General features: G+C 35.8%; 1 protein-coding gene across 1 annotated transcript; it reads left to right on the top strand.

Moving 5' to 3' along the window:
• Nucleotides 1–1352: 1352 nt before the first annotated feature.
• On the top strand, nucleotides 1353–11471 carry LOC110699589. Its single transcript, XM_021877092.1, has 12 exons — nucleotides 1353–2043; nucleotides 3263–3489; nucleotides 4286–4353; nucleotides 4752–4805; nucleotides 4889–5244; nucleotides 5433–5501; nucleotides 5586–5674; nucleotides 7841–9898; nucleotides 10057–10134; nucleotides 10271–10376; nucleotides 10879–10929; nucleotides 11017–11471. The coding sequence occupies exons 1-12, from the start codon at nucleotides 1687–1689 to the stop codon at nucleotides 11071–11073; spliced, it is 3570 nt and encodes a 1189-aa protein (XP_021732784.1). The 5' UTR covers nucleotides 1353–1686; the 3' UTR covers nucleotides 11074–11471.
• Nucleotides 11472–16871: the final 5400 nt, after the last annotated feature.

Here is a 16871-nt window from a genome sequence, read left to right on the forward strand (position 1 = left end):
TGTTCTCTATCATGACGCCATGCTCTGATTGTTCAAGGGTTTTTACTGGGAATATTTTCGGTGATCATGCGGTGTCTTGTGCTGGTATTGTGGGCATTAAACATCGGCATAATGTTGTTCGGGATACCCTTGTTGATGTTTGCTATTGGTCAGGGATTTCAGCTAGAAAGGAGGTGGACATTGGGTTGTCTGGAGGGAACGATTGGGCCCTCAGACCTGCAGATGTGTTACTTTATTTCTGGGATCGTGGTCGTGATGTTTGTGTTGACTTGACAGGGTCTTCTCCTTTGACAAAGTCCGGGCTATCTGACTTTGTTCTTGGACGAGTTGTGGTTGATGCGGCCCATTGGAAGCGAGTCAAGTACGAATCCAGTTGTCGAGCAATTGGATATGACTTCCTTCCTTTCTCTTTCTCTTCACTTGGGGAATTAGAAAGGGAGGCTGTTGCATTGTTGAATCGGATCCAGAAGTCCTCGAAAACTCAGGACGTTGGGGCACGTGCTGCTGCTCATATCTTCAATAGGATAGGTTTTGCTATAGCTAGAGGAGTGGGGGCCCAAATTGTATCTCGACTTCCCACTAATTTTTTGTAGGTTGTATGATTTTGTCTATTTTTGAGATATAATAATAATAGTAGTAGTAATAATTGTAGTAATAATAATAGTAGTAATAATAACAATAATAGTAGCAATAATAGCAGCAGTAATAGCAGTAATAGTAATAGTAATAGTAATAGTAATAGTAATAGTAATAATAATAATTTTTTGTAGGTTGTATGACTTTGCCTATTTTCGATGAGCAGATGTGCTGCTTTATTCCTGGGATAGAGGCCTTGATGTATGTGTTGACTTGACGGGGTCTTCTCCTTTGACACAATTTGGGTTGTCTGACTTCGTTCCTGGTCGTGTTGTGTCGGCTGCGGCTCAGCGGAAGCGAGACAAGTATGGGGCGCATTGCAGGGCTATTGGCTATGATTTTCTTCCTTTCTCCTTTTCTTCATTGGGAGAATTAGAGAAGGATGTTGTTGCGTTGTTGAAGCGGGTTCAGGCGTTCGTTAGGACTCATGATATTGGTGCTCTGCAACTGCTCACATCTTCAACATGATCAGGTTCGCTATAACTAGAGGGGTGGGGGCGCAGATTGTATCTCGACTCCCCACTAATTTCTTGTAAATTAATTGACTTTGTAGGTTTTTGTTATAATAATAATAATAATAATAATAATAATAATAATAATTCAAGTGAAGGGCAACGAAGTCAAGCTAGTACTCAAGGTTGGGTGGTGTTGGACACCGAAACCATGGTTTTCAGAGATCTGAAATAGGGAGGAATTTTGTTTGGGAAGGGGAAGGATAATAAAATAAATAAAAATAACCCAACTGCAAGTTAACACGCCACCCTAATTACCTGTTTATCAGGTAAACATACAATTAAGACTATTTTGAGAATGTTACCCTAATAGTTGAGATTATTACCGGATAAATAATACTCGTAGTTGGGATTAAAATGGAAAGGTGAGAGGGGAGGGAATAGTTGGAATTATTCTTATTAAATTTTCAAAAAAAAAAAAAAAAAAAAAAATTGAATAAAATAATTAAACATAACCGAAACAACAAGAATACAGGGAAGAAGAAGAAGAAGAAGACGACGAGAAAAAAGACAGAGAAAGCGAGACTTAAACTTAGGGATGTACGGCGGGTCCCATAAATTCGCCCGAGGCGGCGGCGCTCGCGGTGGTGCTTCCGTTTCCAAGCGCAACTCCTTTCCTCCACCACCACCTCAACGCCCTTCCTTCGCCGCCCGACCTTCTCACTCCTCCCGCAAACCGCCGCCTCCGTCATCGTCGTCGGCGTCTCCTGCGCCGGAAACGACGGCGCCGCCTCAATCTGAGGAATCCTTCACCCTTATCCCCTGCAATCCTCTCTCCTTCGCCGCAACCATTCGTCTTGCTCCTGACCTCGTTGATGAGATCAAGCGCGTTGAGTCTCAAGGTGGTGCTGCTCGGATTAAATTTGATTCTAACCCTAATAATCCTCCTGGCAATGTGAGTAAATTTTGTTTGTTGTTGTTGATTCATTGAAGTTATTGTGGTTTTTATTGTTTGGTTTGATTTGGATTAATTTGAATTTTGGTTGTTTTTGTGTTTGTTAATTTGATCAATGTGTTTTGTGTTGGAATGTTAATGATTTTACTTCTTGTGTTCGGAAATGGTTCGTAGTGTAATTTGAACTAGTAATGGTGGTAGAAGTGTGGAAAACTAAGCAGAAACTTTGATTTTCTGATTTTACTGGAAATAGTGAATTAGGAATGAAATGTGAAAATCGTTTAGTTAATTCTGTTCTGTTAGTTTTCTCAGTAAACTATTAATCAAATGATAATTTTAGTTACATTTGCATTTTTCTCTTTTTAAAATTGCTATTGGAAAAATAAGTTGCTTACTTAATTTACAACATTATACAATCAATTTAGTCGCATCCATGAGCATGAGCCTTGTTGGTTTGGGTAGAAAATTCACTTATGGAAGAATTTGAGGGTGGCTGACGATCACTTGGATGGAGGGAGTTGAATGATAGAAGATTTGAGTTTTTGGGTTTGCAGGAGCATATAACACTTGTTAAAGGTGAATGAAGGAAGCTGATCTTTGTGACTTTGTCAATGATTGTTGGAGATAAATTCTTTGATTTATGCCGTCCACCCCTTCCTGTTGGAATCAAACGTAGTTTTACTCATATTCCCAAATTTCCCAATGTCTTTTTATAATGGTTGATTAGAAGGAAATGGAGTGGAAGGAAGAAAAGAGAAGGGATCAGGACAAGATGAAAAGAATAAGTGTTTTATTATTGTTTGTTCATTTTATCATTTATATTTCTATGCATAGGGTTTAGTATTTGGTGCTCATTGCTATGCCCTTCCCATGAAATTATGCTAGTAGACAAGCTTAGGTAAAGCTCTTGAGGAAGCTACTGGCAGCATGTATATTCAAATTGGTTACTTAATTGACTTTAGCAAAGTCTTTGGTCAGAAGTCTAAGAGATTTGGTGTGCTTCTATTCGAAGCAGATTTCTGAAAACAAAAATCCAATACAACAAAGTTCTTTAGGGGTAATGGGTATTTACGGTGCTTCCCTTAACTTGAAATTTTGGCTGTTCAATCCCATATTATATCTCATGTGGACCCTAATGATCTTAGTATTATCACTGGCATGATTTTCCATGGTGGCTCTTTCTACTTGTTATATAATTATACTTTTATTTTTCTTTCAGGTTATTGATGTGGGTGGCAAAGAATATCGATTTACGTGGTCGCATGAAATGGGTGGCCTTTGTGACATCTATGAAGAACGCCAGAGTGGCGAAGACGGTAATGGTTTACTTGTTGAATCTGGTTGTGCATGGCGCAAGTTGAATGTGCAGCGTGTCTTAGACGAGTCCACTAAGAAGCAGGTTAAGAAGAGATCAGAAGAATATGAGCAGAAACTCAAATCACGCAAGTATGTTGTACAGTACACACACCCATATATGGATATCTACTTTTATTTATGTATATATATGCATATTTATTTATATCTATACTCTTCATACATTAATCTTCGTGGCTGAGAAAATATTTTTGTATTAAATGTCTGTCCACCTAATGTGCTGTGGATAATCTTCTTGTGCTACAGGATTTAATGTATTACATCATTATGCTTTTACAACATGATATTGTTTATAAGGTATTATCAAGGTGTTTTAAGGGTCTTCCTTAGTCTTATCGCTTTTAGAATCTTGCTGTAAAACTTGAAACTTAGTTCATGTGTCTGACAATTGTATAATTGCTGTTCAGGTGCTTGTCCCTTCTGCTTTTACTTGCTGTGGTGTATGATTAATGTTTAAATGTTGGTGGTCTTACTTATTTCACTGAATACACAGATTTGTTTTCTCCATGTAGGCATTTCTTGTCACTTATACAATTTAGTTGCTGATTTATTTTCTTAGGTGGCTCTATGTTATTTGATTTGTTGAAAATCATCTTCCTAGATCCATTATTTAGCCATTTCTTGTGCTATGGAAGGGCAGCAGCAGTCCAGTTATGTGTTTAGGGAATATTGAGATAGAGGGGGTATTGTTAATCATGATGCATATTTTGAGGAAGGTATTTGGGTTGGGTGTACCTTTATATGTCATGATACATGACAAGAAATTGACCTCTGTTGTTTATTTATTGGCTTTAAAGAACAAAGAGATTATGCTTGTTGTGTTACTTCTCCCACTATTTTCTTACAGCTCACATGTTGATCTTGATAGGGCTATTGTCTTGGACCAATGCAATCCCCCTATGAAGAGTCAAATGCAAGCATTTGCTGCTGCAGAGGGTGAGTATCAGCTCCTTTAAATTATTAATTCCTCTATAATTTAACATGTGATGGATGTATTATATATTGTCTATTGTGCACGAGTATATTTCATCACCACTACTTAAGTTAGAGATTAGAGCCATGAATCTATTACTCCCTGTTGTGTTTTTTCTATTTCCTTTTGGGGTTGTGGGAAAGAGGGAGGAGGATTATGGAAAATAATCACTATCTGTGAGGCAAGACAATTGTTTGGGATTCAAAATTTTGAAAGTGTTTATATTAGGAAAAACTTAAGAGGAATAATACCAAGTCCCCAAATATTGTCATTTGTCCCATTATAATCTTAACTTTGAGTCAATCTAGAATTATCTCAACTATGGGTGATTGCTAATATTTCTGATCTCATTCTTTTGTAGTTAATCCATGGAAGTTTAAACCCAAAAACAGGAGACTATCTGAGCCATCACAAGGTAAAGTTACCTCTATGTTGATTATATATATATTCTTACGCAGTCTTCTCTTTTTTGATGTTTGCTGTTTTCTTATGTTTTAGTTGGCGGACCTCCTAAACCTGTGAAGTCAACTACTGGATCCTCCTTAACTGCTACTGCAAAGGGAAGGCGTTCAACTTCACCTCTGCCATCACCTCAGAACCAGCCTGTTTCTGTGGCATCTTCTTTAAATAGAGGAAATGCTACTGAAAGTCAAATTGTTGCAGAGAATTCAATACCTAACCAAGCTAGGGATCAGGAAAATGCTGTCAGCTCTGTGAATGATGTCCCTGCCTCGGTTTCTGGCAGGGTGCCTGAATCAGCAGTGCACAAAGAGAATCAAGGAGCTGGAATATCGGATCTACAGAACTACCTAGTAACATTGCTGAAAGAGAATCCAAAGGGGATGAGCATAAAGGTAGATAAGAGTAGAATTCCCCTCCCCCCCCCCCCAAGGTTTTACAGTCTTACTGCCTTTTTTTTTTTTTTTGTGTGTGTGTGTGTGGGGGGGGGGGGTGGTGGTTCAAGTAATCTGAATTTTTTCTTGTACATTGGCTACAACTAGAATTCTTAGAGGTTTCCTTATGTATCTTTGATGATGTCCAGGCATTGGAGAAAGCTGTTGGAGATACAACTTCCCTCTCTGTTCGCAAAATTGAGCCCATTCTTAAGAAAGTGAGTGTAAAACATATCTATTTTTTTGTCAGTAATAGTTCTTATATGTAGTATAATGTTTTCTGATGAGATCTGCTGCCTTAGATTGCAACTTATGAACCTCCTGGAAGATACATTTTGAAGTCGGCTGTGGAGCAGGAAAGCTTGAAGAAGTCATATTTTGATAATGGAAGGTAACCCCTGTTCTTATGTTCCTGAAATTTTACTGATTAGTAATGTTATCACTCAGCTGTAGAGTTAGTTTGAGCATGTTGAAGCCAATAAAATTTGATATTGTGGAAAATTTTCCTTTTCCAGTCAACGAAAAGTAATTTGTTCGTTCAGTGTTCTGCTGGTGTTTCTTGAGTAAAGATGTAGTCACTATCTTTTGAGTATCTAATATTGGATCAATACGACTAGATGAAGCTCGTGCGATGCACGGTTTGTTTGCATTTTTTCAAATAAAATATTCTACTAAATATATATTTATCTCCTAAACTTTGTGATATTCGCTTACTTACTACTTGCATTTTTTATTTTATTTCACAAAGTGTCATATGTGGCTGGTCACGGGTTAATTGGTTAGGGGTTATTCAGTTGGTCAAGGGTTACTCGATCGATGAGGGGTTACTCGGACTCCGACTGTCAGGGGTTACCCGGTCAATGTTTTGGTATATCTCAGCCGGCCCCCGATATGGCCAGCCACACGGAAAATGTGCTGATTTTATTATTATAATTAATATAAAATTTTAGATCTAAAATAAATTGCAATTCTTTTTTTTTTTCATTGGCTAAAAATAATATTTTTCTGTCTAATGCTCTAAAATATCTTGAAAAACTCTCCTTTATATAATTTTTGTAAAATTTTATCATAATGGTTCCATTATCACCCAAATAAATTATTTAATTTTATTCGTGATATTTTTTTAAAAATAATAATCTTATATTATAGTCTTACATAGTGTTTTAAAAAAAACTTATCGTATTACGTGGCATAATCGTATTGTAGCATTATAATCCTACGTGGCGCTTTTTTTATCAAAATCCTACGTAGCACTTTAAAAAACTTATCTTACGTGGCATAATCCTATCGTACCGTTTTAAAAATACTAATTCTATGTGGCGCTTTAATAATTTTTTAAAAATTAAAATTCTACGTGGCGCTCTAAAATCTCGGGAAAAAACTCCCCTTTATACATATATATATATATTGTTTGTTGTGTAGATACATTTCAAATTTCTCTTTCAAATAATTTTCATTGTGAACTTTCTAGAAGATGAAATTGGTTTTATAGACTAATTGCCGTAATTGGAAATGGCCATGACCATTTATCTTGCTATGCATACTATATGGTAAACTAGATAACGCCCGTGCGATGCACAATTTGTTTGTATTTTTTTTAAAATCAATTATTTATATATTGTATATTTTTATGATAAATAAGATAATTTTAGTCATTTGTTTTTTACTTAATTTTTTTTTTATATTATAAAATAAATTTTAAATTTCTTTTCTCTTTCGTTAGACAATTAGATAAAATTTCTAATAAAAAATATAATATTTTTATTTTTTTAAATTAATTTAAACTATCAAATTTTTCTATGCCTACGTGGTTTTTGAATTTAAAGTCTTATATCTAATTTGTTTATTTTGTTTATGTGGTGATTTAATTTTTAATTCAAAAATAAATTGCAAATCACTTTTTCTATTGGGTAAAATACACTATTTTCCTATGTGGCTTTCTAAAATCTCTTGAAAAATTTCCCCTTTATATATACTACCTCCGTTTCTTGCTATTTGCAACAAAGGATTATTTTATGTCTCACAAGTAATACCCTTTGTTGCAATTGATAGGAAACGGAGGTAGTATAAGCTAATAAACGCAATATAGGAAACAACTCTATTAATGTTACTGGTGCAAATTTAAAAATTGTTGATAAAAAAAAAAATATTAGTAAAAAAAAATTATAAAAATAAAAATTGTTATTAAAAAAAAGAAAAAACAATTGATGAAGTCATAGAGTATTTTTTTAATTGAGTAATTAATAAAAATGGTTGATAAGTACAAGTATGAATGTATTATCCTAAAAAAAGGATAAATTTTTTGTAAAAAAAATTTAGGATGGTAGTTTTTTATTTTTGTAAAAAAAAGGTGAGAAAGGGTAATTTGGGAAAGTGAAATCTATCCCCTAACACCGCTCTTCACTTTATAAATTAGATATACTTCCTTCGTTCCTGTAATATTGCAATAATTACGATTTTAGGGGAACAAAGGAAGTATATATTAGATTACTGCAGAGTTCAGCTGCATAACCTTTATTTAGGTGATCATCATTCACTTTCTGATGTTGCTTTTCAGTTCTGATGACAATAATCAGAAGTTTGTTCCAGAAGATAACCTTGTTGAAGTATCAGCTCCAGACTTAAGATTTGCAGAGAAGTCCCCAGCTATGGATGTGGAGGAACAGGTGCAAACTGTTGATGAAGAGTCAAATATGGTTGAAAAAATTGATGCATCACAACACTTTTCCGATCTATTTGGTTATGATGAACCCCCTGTCAACAATGAAGGTCAAACAGTGAGATCTAATGACAGTAAAAGTGACAGTGATAGTGATAGTGGAAGTAGTGACAGTGGCAGTGATAGTGCAAGCCGAAGTAGAAGTCCTGCAGGTAGTGGGAGTGCTAGTAGCAGTGATAGTGAAGGTGATGATTCTTCTTCAGCATCTGATGTGGATGTTGATATAATAAGTGATGATGACAAAGAACCCAAGAATTTACAAGGTACTGAACAAGATGGAGGAAATATAGATCAAGATGGCTATGTATCTGAGGATGTTGACATTGGGACTGATTTTCTTGATGATAATGAATCTCAGCTGGCAACAGTTCCTCAAAATCTTGGTATAATTACTGAGAAAATGATAGCTTCTGATCATGATCAAACTCAACCATGTAATAGGGCAGACGTGGTTACTGAGCAAGAAGATGTTATAGATGATATTCAACCTGAGAATCATGACTTTGTGAAGTCTGGGGGTAAATCTAAAAGAGGATCCAATGAGATCCAGTTTGAGCATGATGCTGATCATGTCAAAAGATTTAAAGCAAATCCGACTCAGCCTACAGTTTCTAGGCATATTGAATCACATAACTTGGGGAGTTCGCCAAATCATTCTGCTGATTTAATGAGTGAAGACATTCACGAGAGTCATAACGTGCAAAAGCCAAATCAGTTCAGCATTGATGAGGGTGCTAACACAAATCTAGGCGTGCAGAGTGGATATAACTATGTTATTCCAGGAAAATCTGCTGTGGAGTCCTTACAGTCTGGTCGAGGGCCTGCTGCACGTTTGGGGGTAGATTCAAAACTACAGAAGACAAATGATTATACACAACTAACACAAGATTGTTTTTCAAAATACGACAAGGGTTTCCGAGAGGCACAGGATGAGGAAGATAGTTCAAATGAGAAAGCAAATGGGAAGTTTAAAGAAAATCCTCTTGCTCAGAAGAGCTCAGTACGCCCGGAGCCTCACCACAGAAAGCATAGTGAATGGGATAATAAGGCACAATCATTGGGAACTTCTTCGAGGTTACGCACGGGATTCTCTTTGAAGGATAATGGCAAGGCTGAGTTTGACAGGTCTCCTGGTGGCAAAAGATTGCTCCAAAGAGAACTATCAGACCTGGAGTTGGGTGAACTTCGTGATCCCTTGCCAGAGGAATCAGAAGAGAGTAAAAGGCAGTTTGAAAGGATAAGCTCCTTCAAGAAGTCAGAGACGAAATCAGGCACCTCAGGTTCTCAGAATCCAGATTTGAGAAGCAAATCCACAGGCAAGCCAGTCATAGAGTCCGGTAACACCTCCTTCCCAAATGCAAGAGGAGCTCCAAATAATTCTGACAGTTTGTCAAAGATAAGGTCTCCAGAACCTTATGTTGAAGATGGTTCCCGTCCTCATGGGGATTTGCAATCTCAGCTACAACAATCAAGGAGTGGTCATGCTGAAGTTGGGTCTTTTTCCAACAAAGCCGTGGATCGTAGCAGATTGGGGCATAATGCGGATGTTGCTAATCAAGAAACTGAAGTTGAAGGCTATGGAGTAACACACAAAAAATCTCACGTTCATTCACAACGAGAAGACTCCCGACAAGAAATGGGTTCACGCAAGGGGAGAGGAAATAAGTCAAGAAAATCTAACATAATAAAATCTGCTAGTGATTTGACCAAAAAGAAAAAAGATGCTAGTGATCTGACCAAAAAGAAAAAAGATGCTAGTGGCAGAAGAAGAGATGTTCCGAATACCCAAGGTGGTATTAATAAGCGCAAAAGGAGTGAGTCCTTTTCAGATGATTCATTCTACAAGTATGAAAAGGAAGAGCCAGAGCTCAAGGAACCGGTTAAAAATTTCTCACAGTAAGTAGTTTTAAAGCTTCATACTTATTATCATGAATGGTGTGGTCATTTCTGAAAGCTTTATAGTGCCTGTACGTCCATCTGTAGCTATAGTTATAGCTAAACTGTTTGTGCCCAGAACTTCTCTTTATTGATGCCCCTTCAATCTGTGTCCATAGGTATAATGAATATGTGCAAGAGTATTGTGAGAAGTATGAACCTTACTCTTCCCTGATCAAAATCTTGGAGAGATACAGGTATGATATTTTGCTGCGATTATTACCTCCTCTCAAGTCTCAACCCCTTAGTCTCCCTGTAAAGTGAGTTATTTGTCATCAAATTATTTGCATGTTTATAAAGGTCTCTGTTTTCATTTGGCTCTTTATTTTGAAGGATGGAATTTCAGAAGATGGGGATGGAACTTGAACGTGCAAAAGGTACTGGAAGATATGATGAAATTTTGGCACAAATAAGAGAAAGCTTTCGCCGGTGTGAAATGGTATGCTTATGTGTGTGTTGGCCTGGCCTAGTCGATTGAATTCTTCCTCTGCTTGAAAAGCTTTGGATATATTATAAGAAAAATGCTGGTAGATTTTTAACTGATTAAAATACTGTAACGATTGCAAAACCAAAATAAACTGCCTCAATTTTTGGTTTTCAAGCCTTCATGTTTGTGTTTCAACTTCATTAGGTCAGTGTATTTGTATAAAGGAGCAGTTAACTATCAAGCCTTCATGTTTTTGTTCCAATAAGGTTTGTATTTGTCATGTGAAAGTTATCTACCTATAATCAGTTACAGTATGTGGATGTAATAGTAATGCCGTTGGAGCACATGCTCAACCCTTTTATGATCTTGTCCTACACTCCTACCGTTATCAGGACTGTCTTGATGTTTGGGTTTTTTTTTTTTTTTTTTTTTTTTTTTTTTTGTATTTGTAAATATTGCTACATACAACTGAACAAGCTTCTGATTAAATCTTCAATTGGTCGTTACTCTGCAGCGGTATAAACGACTGAAGAAAATATTTCTTGTGCTTCATGAAGAAATGAAGGTACTTATTTCACATTTTTCCCCTTCCCGTCTTATTCATGATGAGCTTTGTGCATTAACTTCTGTATGTACTATTTTGTCATTGCAGCATCTTAGGCAGATGATTGAAGACTTTTATTTAGACTATAATAAGGGTAGAATTTGACTACTAAGATCAATCATCAAGTTTTCCATGTTCAAACCCGGAAAGCTTCATAAATTAAGGTCGTGAATTTATAAGGTCTGTTGCCTTAATTGTGCACCCTGTAATTTTTATGTAGATTATTCTCATGAACATAATAGCACTGCTGTTGGAGCACTAGGAATCTTAGAACTGGGGTATATGGTTGAAGATGACCTGAGCATGGACATTAATTGGCATGCTCAATTGTGGGTTTTGCGCCATTGTGTTGGAGCCTAGGAGAGGAAGCTTATAACGTTTAAAGCTGTATAGGTAGAATATATGTAATAGGATGAACAAAAATTACTGATTTTTTTCAGAGAAGCTCTCATTTTCCCTCATTTTTTGTTCTTAATGGAAATAAGCATAGCCATTTTAGTTTAGATGATTATACTTATAGTTTGGAGTTCAATTACTGCAGCATTTTCGCATCTCTCTAGTTGCCTTCTTTTGTATTTTTTATTTTTAAGTGCTATAAGTTAATTGACACGTTTGTCAATGCACAACTTCGACCATTATTATTTTTCATTGTCAATCATTATGAACTACAAAGTGTTGATATTATATAAATATACATTGTAACTAATCTTACAATATACTACAAAGTACATGAAAACATTCTAAGTGTTATTTATATAATAGTAAAAAATTCAAGTCAAAGTCACTTCATGAATTTCTTTCCTTTAAAAAATCATTAACTACATAGTATTCGGACAATAATACCCCTAAAAGTGTCCAATTACATTTTTGTCATTTGCCCTTGTTGATTGGAATGACATGGTTTTAGAGGTTGCCTCATTAGATCAACCAACTTTGTCAATCAAGTGACAATTTTTGTAATTTAACTCAACAGTATAAAACTCCCGCTCATATTTTCGCTAGATCATCTAAAATTTTTGATGAGTCAGATTATCGAAGTAAAGATGCTACATAACGTCCATCCATGGATGTTAACATCACTTAGAGGAAGAAGAAACCATTCTTCTTATCTTCAACTTCTCGATCACCACCGCGAAAAGATTTAAAATATATCATCTCTTTTTCAATTAATTTTCTGACCACCGCTAAAAGGCTTCTGGTTCAATCACCATTAATTCCGCCAAAAAAACCTCAAAATTGTAGGCGAGGAGGAGAGAGGAAGAACAAACCACATCACACCATTTTCACAACCTTATTCTGGCGGCTTCGCCGCCAAATATAAATAGAACATAATGCAAAAAAAATATATATATAACTAAGGGAAATGGTTAACTTTTAAGGGTAGTTGTTTGTCGTGAGAAATTGTATAAAATTAAAGCTTCACATATCTTCAACAATGGAGGGAGAAGGAAGCAGGTCTAAAGTTCATTATGCAGGTTCTAGTCCTTTTAGTGAAGCTATTCTTGGTAGGATGATTAGTTGGGTTATTGAATAAAGTTCTCAGTTTCGCGGATCCAAGTAACGTCGTTTGTCATTGTGGCATGTACTCCAATTCAGTTAGACCAATTTACATAAAAATCCTCAACTAAGTCATGTCATTGTTGGTTATACCCTCTTGATTGACAAAAAATTGTTAATCAAATAGATTAACTTGTATTTTCTTCATGGCTTTACTCCATGGCTTTCCTCTATTTAGTCATCTCTTCTCTCTCTCTCTCTCCTCTTGCACTGACACACACACACACTCTCTCTATCTCTACTTACACTTTCTCTCAATTTTTCGAAAATCCATCTTTATCAGTTGATCATCCTTAGGGTTTCCATTTAATGACAGCGAAGAGTCATCACCACCTAAGACTCGACGATGACCTCCTTGATGTCGACGTAGTCTTCGGCGGTGTCAAAATCGGAGGGTTCAAATCGCTACGAAGAATTGTAGTCTTGTGTGTCCTTCATTTGATTGGACATTGCAGGGAATTTTTCACATGTTTTAGGAACTTGTAAACCGTTCATGATTATGAATTGAAGGTTACACCCCATTCACAATCACAAAGATAGCGAACTCCATAGTGATCCGAAAACATGACTTGATGTATAGGGATGATGGTACGAATCTAACCTAAAGAGGTTAAACCCCTCCTAAATAGGCCTCTACTTAATTCTTATTGAGATTCATGCGCGCTTTTCGATCAACATACATACATCAAACTAATCCTAAACCTGTTTAATTTACATTGGTTGATTATTAATGCACAATCAAATCTAATATTGGTGATTACTAGAATTAAAATCATGTTAAACCTAAATCCAATTATTAATTATCTTATTAGGCGTGATTTCAAGTACAAATTCCCTTTAAACCTGCAAAAAGGGGCGTGATCAAGTAATAACAATAAATCATCGATAATCAAGCAACATATGACTATTATAACAATCATCATCATAAGAACATCATCAAAACATCGTTAGTAGTAAGATCCCAGGTATGATACTAAACAGATTAATAACAATGCAATCATAGCATGTTACTAATAGCAAAATCAACACGTTATCCTAAACATGATGCTAACAATCAAAACCGAAGCGCTATCCTAAGCATGATTTCTATTCCAAATCAAAAGAATAATTAAGTAATTAAATTACTTACTTTGATGTCTCGACCTTCTTGCTATTAAAACAATACACAAGTTAGTAAACTTCAAGAAAGTGAAAACAATAAACTAAATAATAAACTAAATTAATTAAAGATAAAAAAATATAGATTTGGGACCAAACCCTCAGAACTATCAACCTTTCACGTCGAGGTCAAAGAAAACGTTGAGTGGGGTTTGGAGTATTCGAATCACACAAAGGAAGTATTGTAGATGATTTGGGATGTATCTAGGATGTGTTTAGGCTAAGGCTAAGAACATTGGAATTAAGAATTCCAGGTTGGGTGTATAAGAATTGATGATGATTGTTGATGGTAATTATTAATGGTTGTGACTAATTGTTGATGGCTGTAGCTGATTTGAAATAGGGGAAAACAACCTCTATTTATAAGGAAAAAAGAGAGTCGAGACGATCAGAAAAAGATCAGAATTTGGACTAAAATAAAACTACTTTTGACGCGACGCGACAAGATTGTCGCACCACATTGAACACTGTCGCGCCGCGTCAAGATTGTCGCAGTGCGATGGTCTTGACATTGTGTGTTGGGTTCAAAAAGATAAAAACTTCATACGGAGTTTGATCCTGATGGGTTTTCCATGCGAAATTCATCCGAACGTCTTTGAATTTGAATAGGATAAGGACTATCATAAGAGGTTTTATCCAATCCCGAATTTGTTTGATCTTTATCTTTTCATAAATGATAGATTAGAACCTTATAGAGGATTCTAGAAATTCCTAACTAATTTAGGATTAGGAATATGATCATATGGGGCCTAAATAAAATATTTGGACTCCATATAATCATTGGGTCGTACTAAGGTGGACCTAGGCTCGGTTTAGTATTTTGGCCATAACTTATTCGTTTAAGTTGGATTTAGGCTTATAATATATCGTTGGAAAACTCTTTTCAAACCTATCCAACTAAACAATAATGGGATTGAGAACATGAATCAAAATAATCAGGTTTGGACGTTTTTATAATTTGGCACGAAATAAATGATTTTAAGGACACGAAATGAATGATTTGGAATAAAAACACTTTAGGCAAGGTTAGAAATATGGTAAAGGCTTAAGGAAACTTTTCGAGACTCTTCAACTCTTTGTCGGACTCATCAATCAAAACGTGAAAGGTACTCATCACAGGTTTTGGTGTTTGGGAAGACACAATCAGGTGTCTACAGACATCCTTTCGGTAAGTTTTATATCTAGTTTTTAATATTAGGTTATTAATTTATTTGGAATTAGGGTTTCTTAAATTAGATGTTAGCTAGGGGTAACCTCAACTGCGTACTTCGACATGAACCCGAATTGAACCAACCCGAACTTAACCCGACCCAAACCCAATAAGATGCATGAGTCCATCAACCTAACATGACCCGATCCGAATCTGACATGACCTACATTGACTCGACCAAACCCAAATGGATAGACCATTCTTGGCGCTTTAAAATTCTAGGTTAAGTCATATAAACTTTGTTAGGGTTTATCCTAAGGGAACACGTATTAGATCTTCAAAATACGAGCCATTGGTTGGATATATGCATGGGGCTTAAATGGTTGCATTTAATTAAAATGCATGTAGTTTGATTATCGTGTCTTTTTTTTCTTTTTTGAAAGGGGGTTAATTAATGTCTTTGGAAGCTATTATGTTTGCGTTGCCTTTAAAAAAGAAAAATTGTAAAAAATAATCCCAACTTTGCTGTATTTTCTTTTAATAATCCTAAATTTGGATTATTCTAGATTAATCCAAACTTTGGGGGTTGTTTACTTTCTTAAATCCCAAACCGGCCAACAAAAGTCAATGACCTTTTATATCAGGTCACTTAACACGTGTCAAGTCCTGAATGGTCCAAAAAAAATTTTAAAAAAAAAAACCACAAGAAAACCAAAAATCACAAAAATTAGCCAGCCTCCCCTTCCCCCACCAGCCCACAATAACCTTCACCACCACTGTGCAGCCCGCCAAGCCTCCCTCGCCGGACCACCGCGTCCCCGTTTTTCCTGGCGTCTCATCGTTTTTCCTTGAACCACCACCCCCAAATTTCCACTGCAACCAGCCGCCCAGCCCGCTTCCCCTTCAGAAGAATCCCCGGTCGCCGGAGAAATGCTTAACACCGCAGACACTTCTTCCATCGCTAAATCCATCGAAGAGGAGGCTTACAACACCGTCACCGCTTCCTCCATTGATGAAGGCATCGAGATCCTTCAGGTTTACTCTCCGGCGATCGGGATTCGTCTGCTCCAGCGCGTTAAGGAAGGAGATGAGGTTTTCAGGAGAAATTTGAGGGTGGTGGTTCTAGGGGGAAAAGGGAAGGGCCAACGGGACGGGGGTAGGGGTGGCTAGCAGGCGGGAGGAGGGTTGTGGGTTTTTCGGTAAGGGAGGGGATTAGGGTGGCTGAAGTTTCCGGTGGGTAGTGGGGATGGAAGAGGTGGGACTGGGTTTTGAATTTTTTTTAAAAAAAATATTAATTTTTTGGCTAATTAGCTCTTGACACATGGCATTTATTTTAAAAAAAAAGAAATTAACATTTTTAACACGTAACCAGTAATTGGGATTGAAGAAAGTAAGCAGGCCCCAAAGTTCGGATTATTTCAGAATAATCCAAATTTGGGATTATTAAAAGAAAATATAGTAAAGTTGGGATTATTTTTTTATATCCAAAAAAAAAAAAACTTTTATATAAATTTTGGCCCTATTCTTTAGAGATGCTCTACTATGCTAAGTCCTGCTCTACTCTACTTAAAAATAATAATTAATATTGAATTATAATAATAATAATTAATATTTAATAATAATAATAATAAACAATTAATATTAAAAAATTATTATAATAATAATAGTTAATATTTAATAATAATAATAATTATTAATAAAAAAATTATTAATTTTTTAATAATAATAATAATAATAATAAAAATAATAATAATAATAATAAATAATATTTAATAATAATAATAATTAATATTTAATAATAGTAATAGTAATAATAATAATAATAATAATAATATTATAATAATAATAATTATAATAATAATAATAATAACTGTTTCGGGGTTTTTTATGTGTCCTGCGGGAGAGTTACAGCACCAAGACTGGACTCCGGACGCATGTACCTGCAAAACAACGGAGACTCCGGGGGGTGGGAGCTCCGCCTTCGACGATCAAGTTAGAACGTGTTCGGATTTAAAAAGTACGGAATCTAAAGAGGGAT

Source organism: Chenopodium quinoa, unplaced genomic scaffold (assembly GCF_001683475.1).
Source record: "Chenopodium quinoa cultivar QQ74 unplaced genomic scaffold, ASM168347v1, whole genome shotgun sequence".
Classification (NCBI taxonomy): domain Eukaryota; kingdom Viridiplantae; phylum Streptophyta; class Magnoliopsida; order Caryophyllales; family Amaranthaceae; genus Chenopodium; species Chenopodium quinoa.

Bases quoted from the DNA above. Each gene is read 5' to 3' on its own strand.
- LOC110699589 (XM_021877092.1), top strand. From the start codon at position 1,687: ATGTACGGCGGGTCCCATAAATTCGCCCGAGGCGGCGGCGCTCGCGGT. The intron at 5,675-7,840 runs GTAACCCCTGTT...GTTGCTTTTCAG, and splicing joins TCATATTTTGATAATGGAAG to TTCTGATGACAATAATCAGA. The intron at 10,930-11,016 runs GTACTTATTTCA...TTGTCATTGCAG, and splicing joins TGCTTCATGAAGAAATGAAG to CATCTTAGGCAGATGATTGA.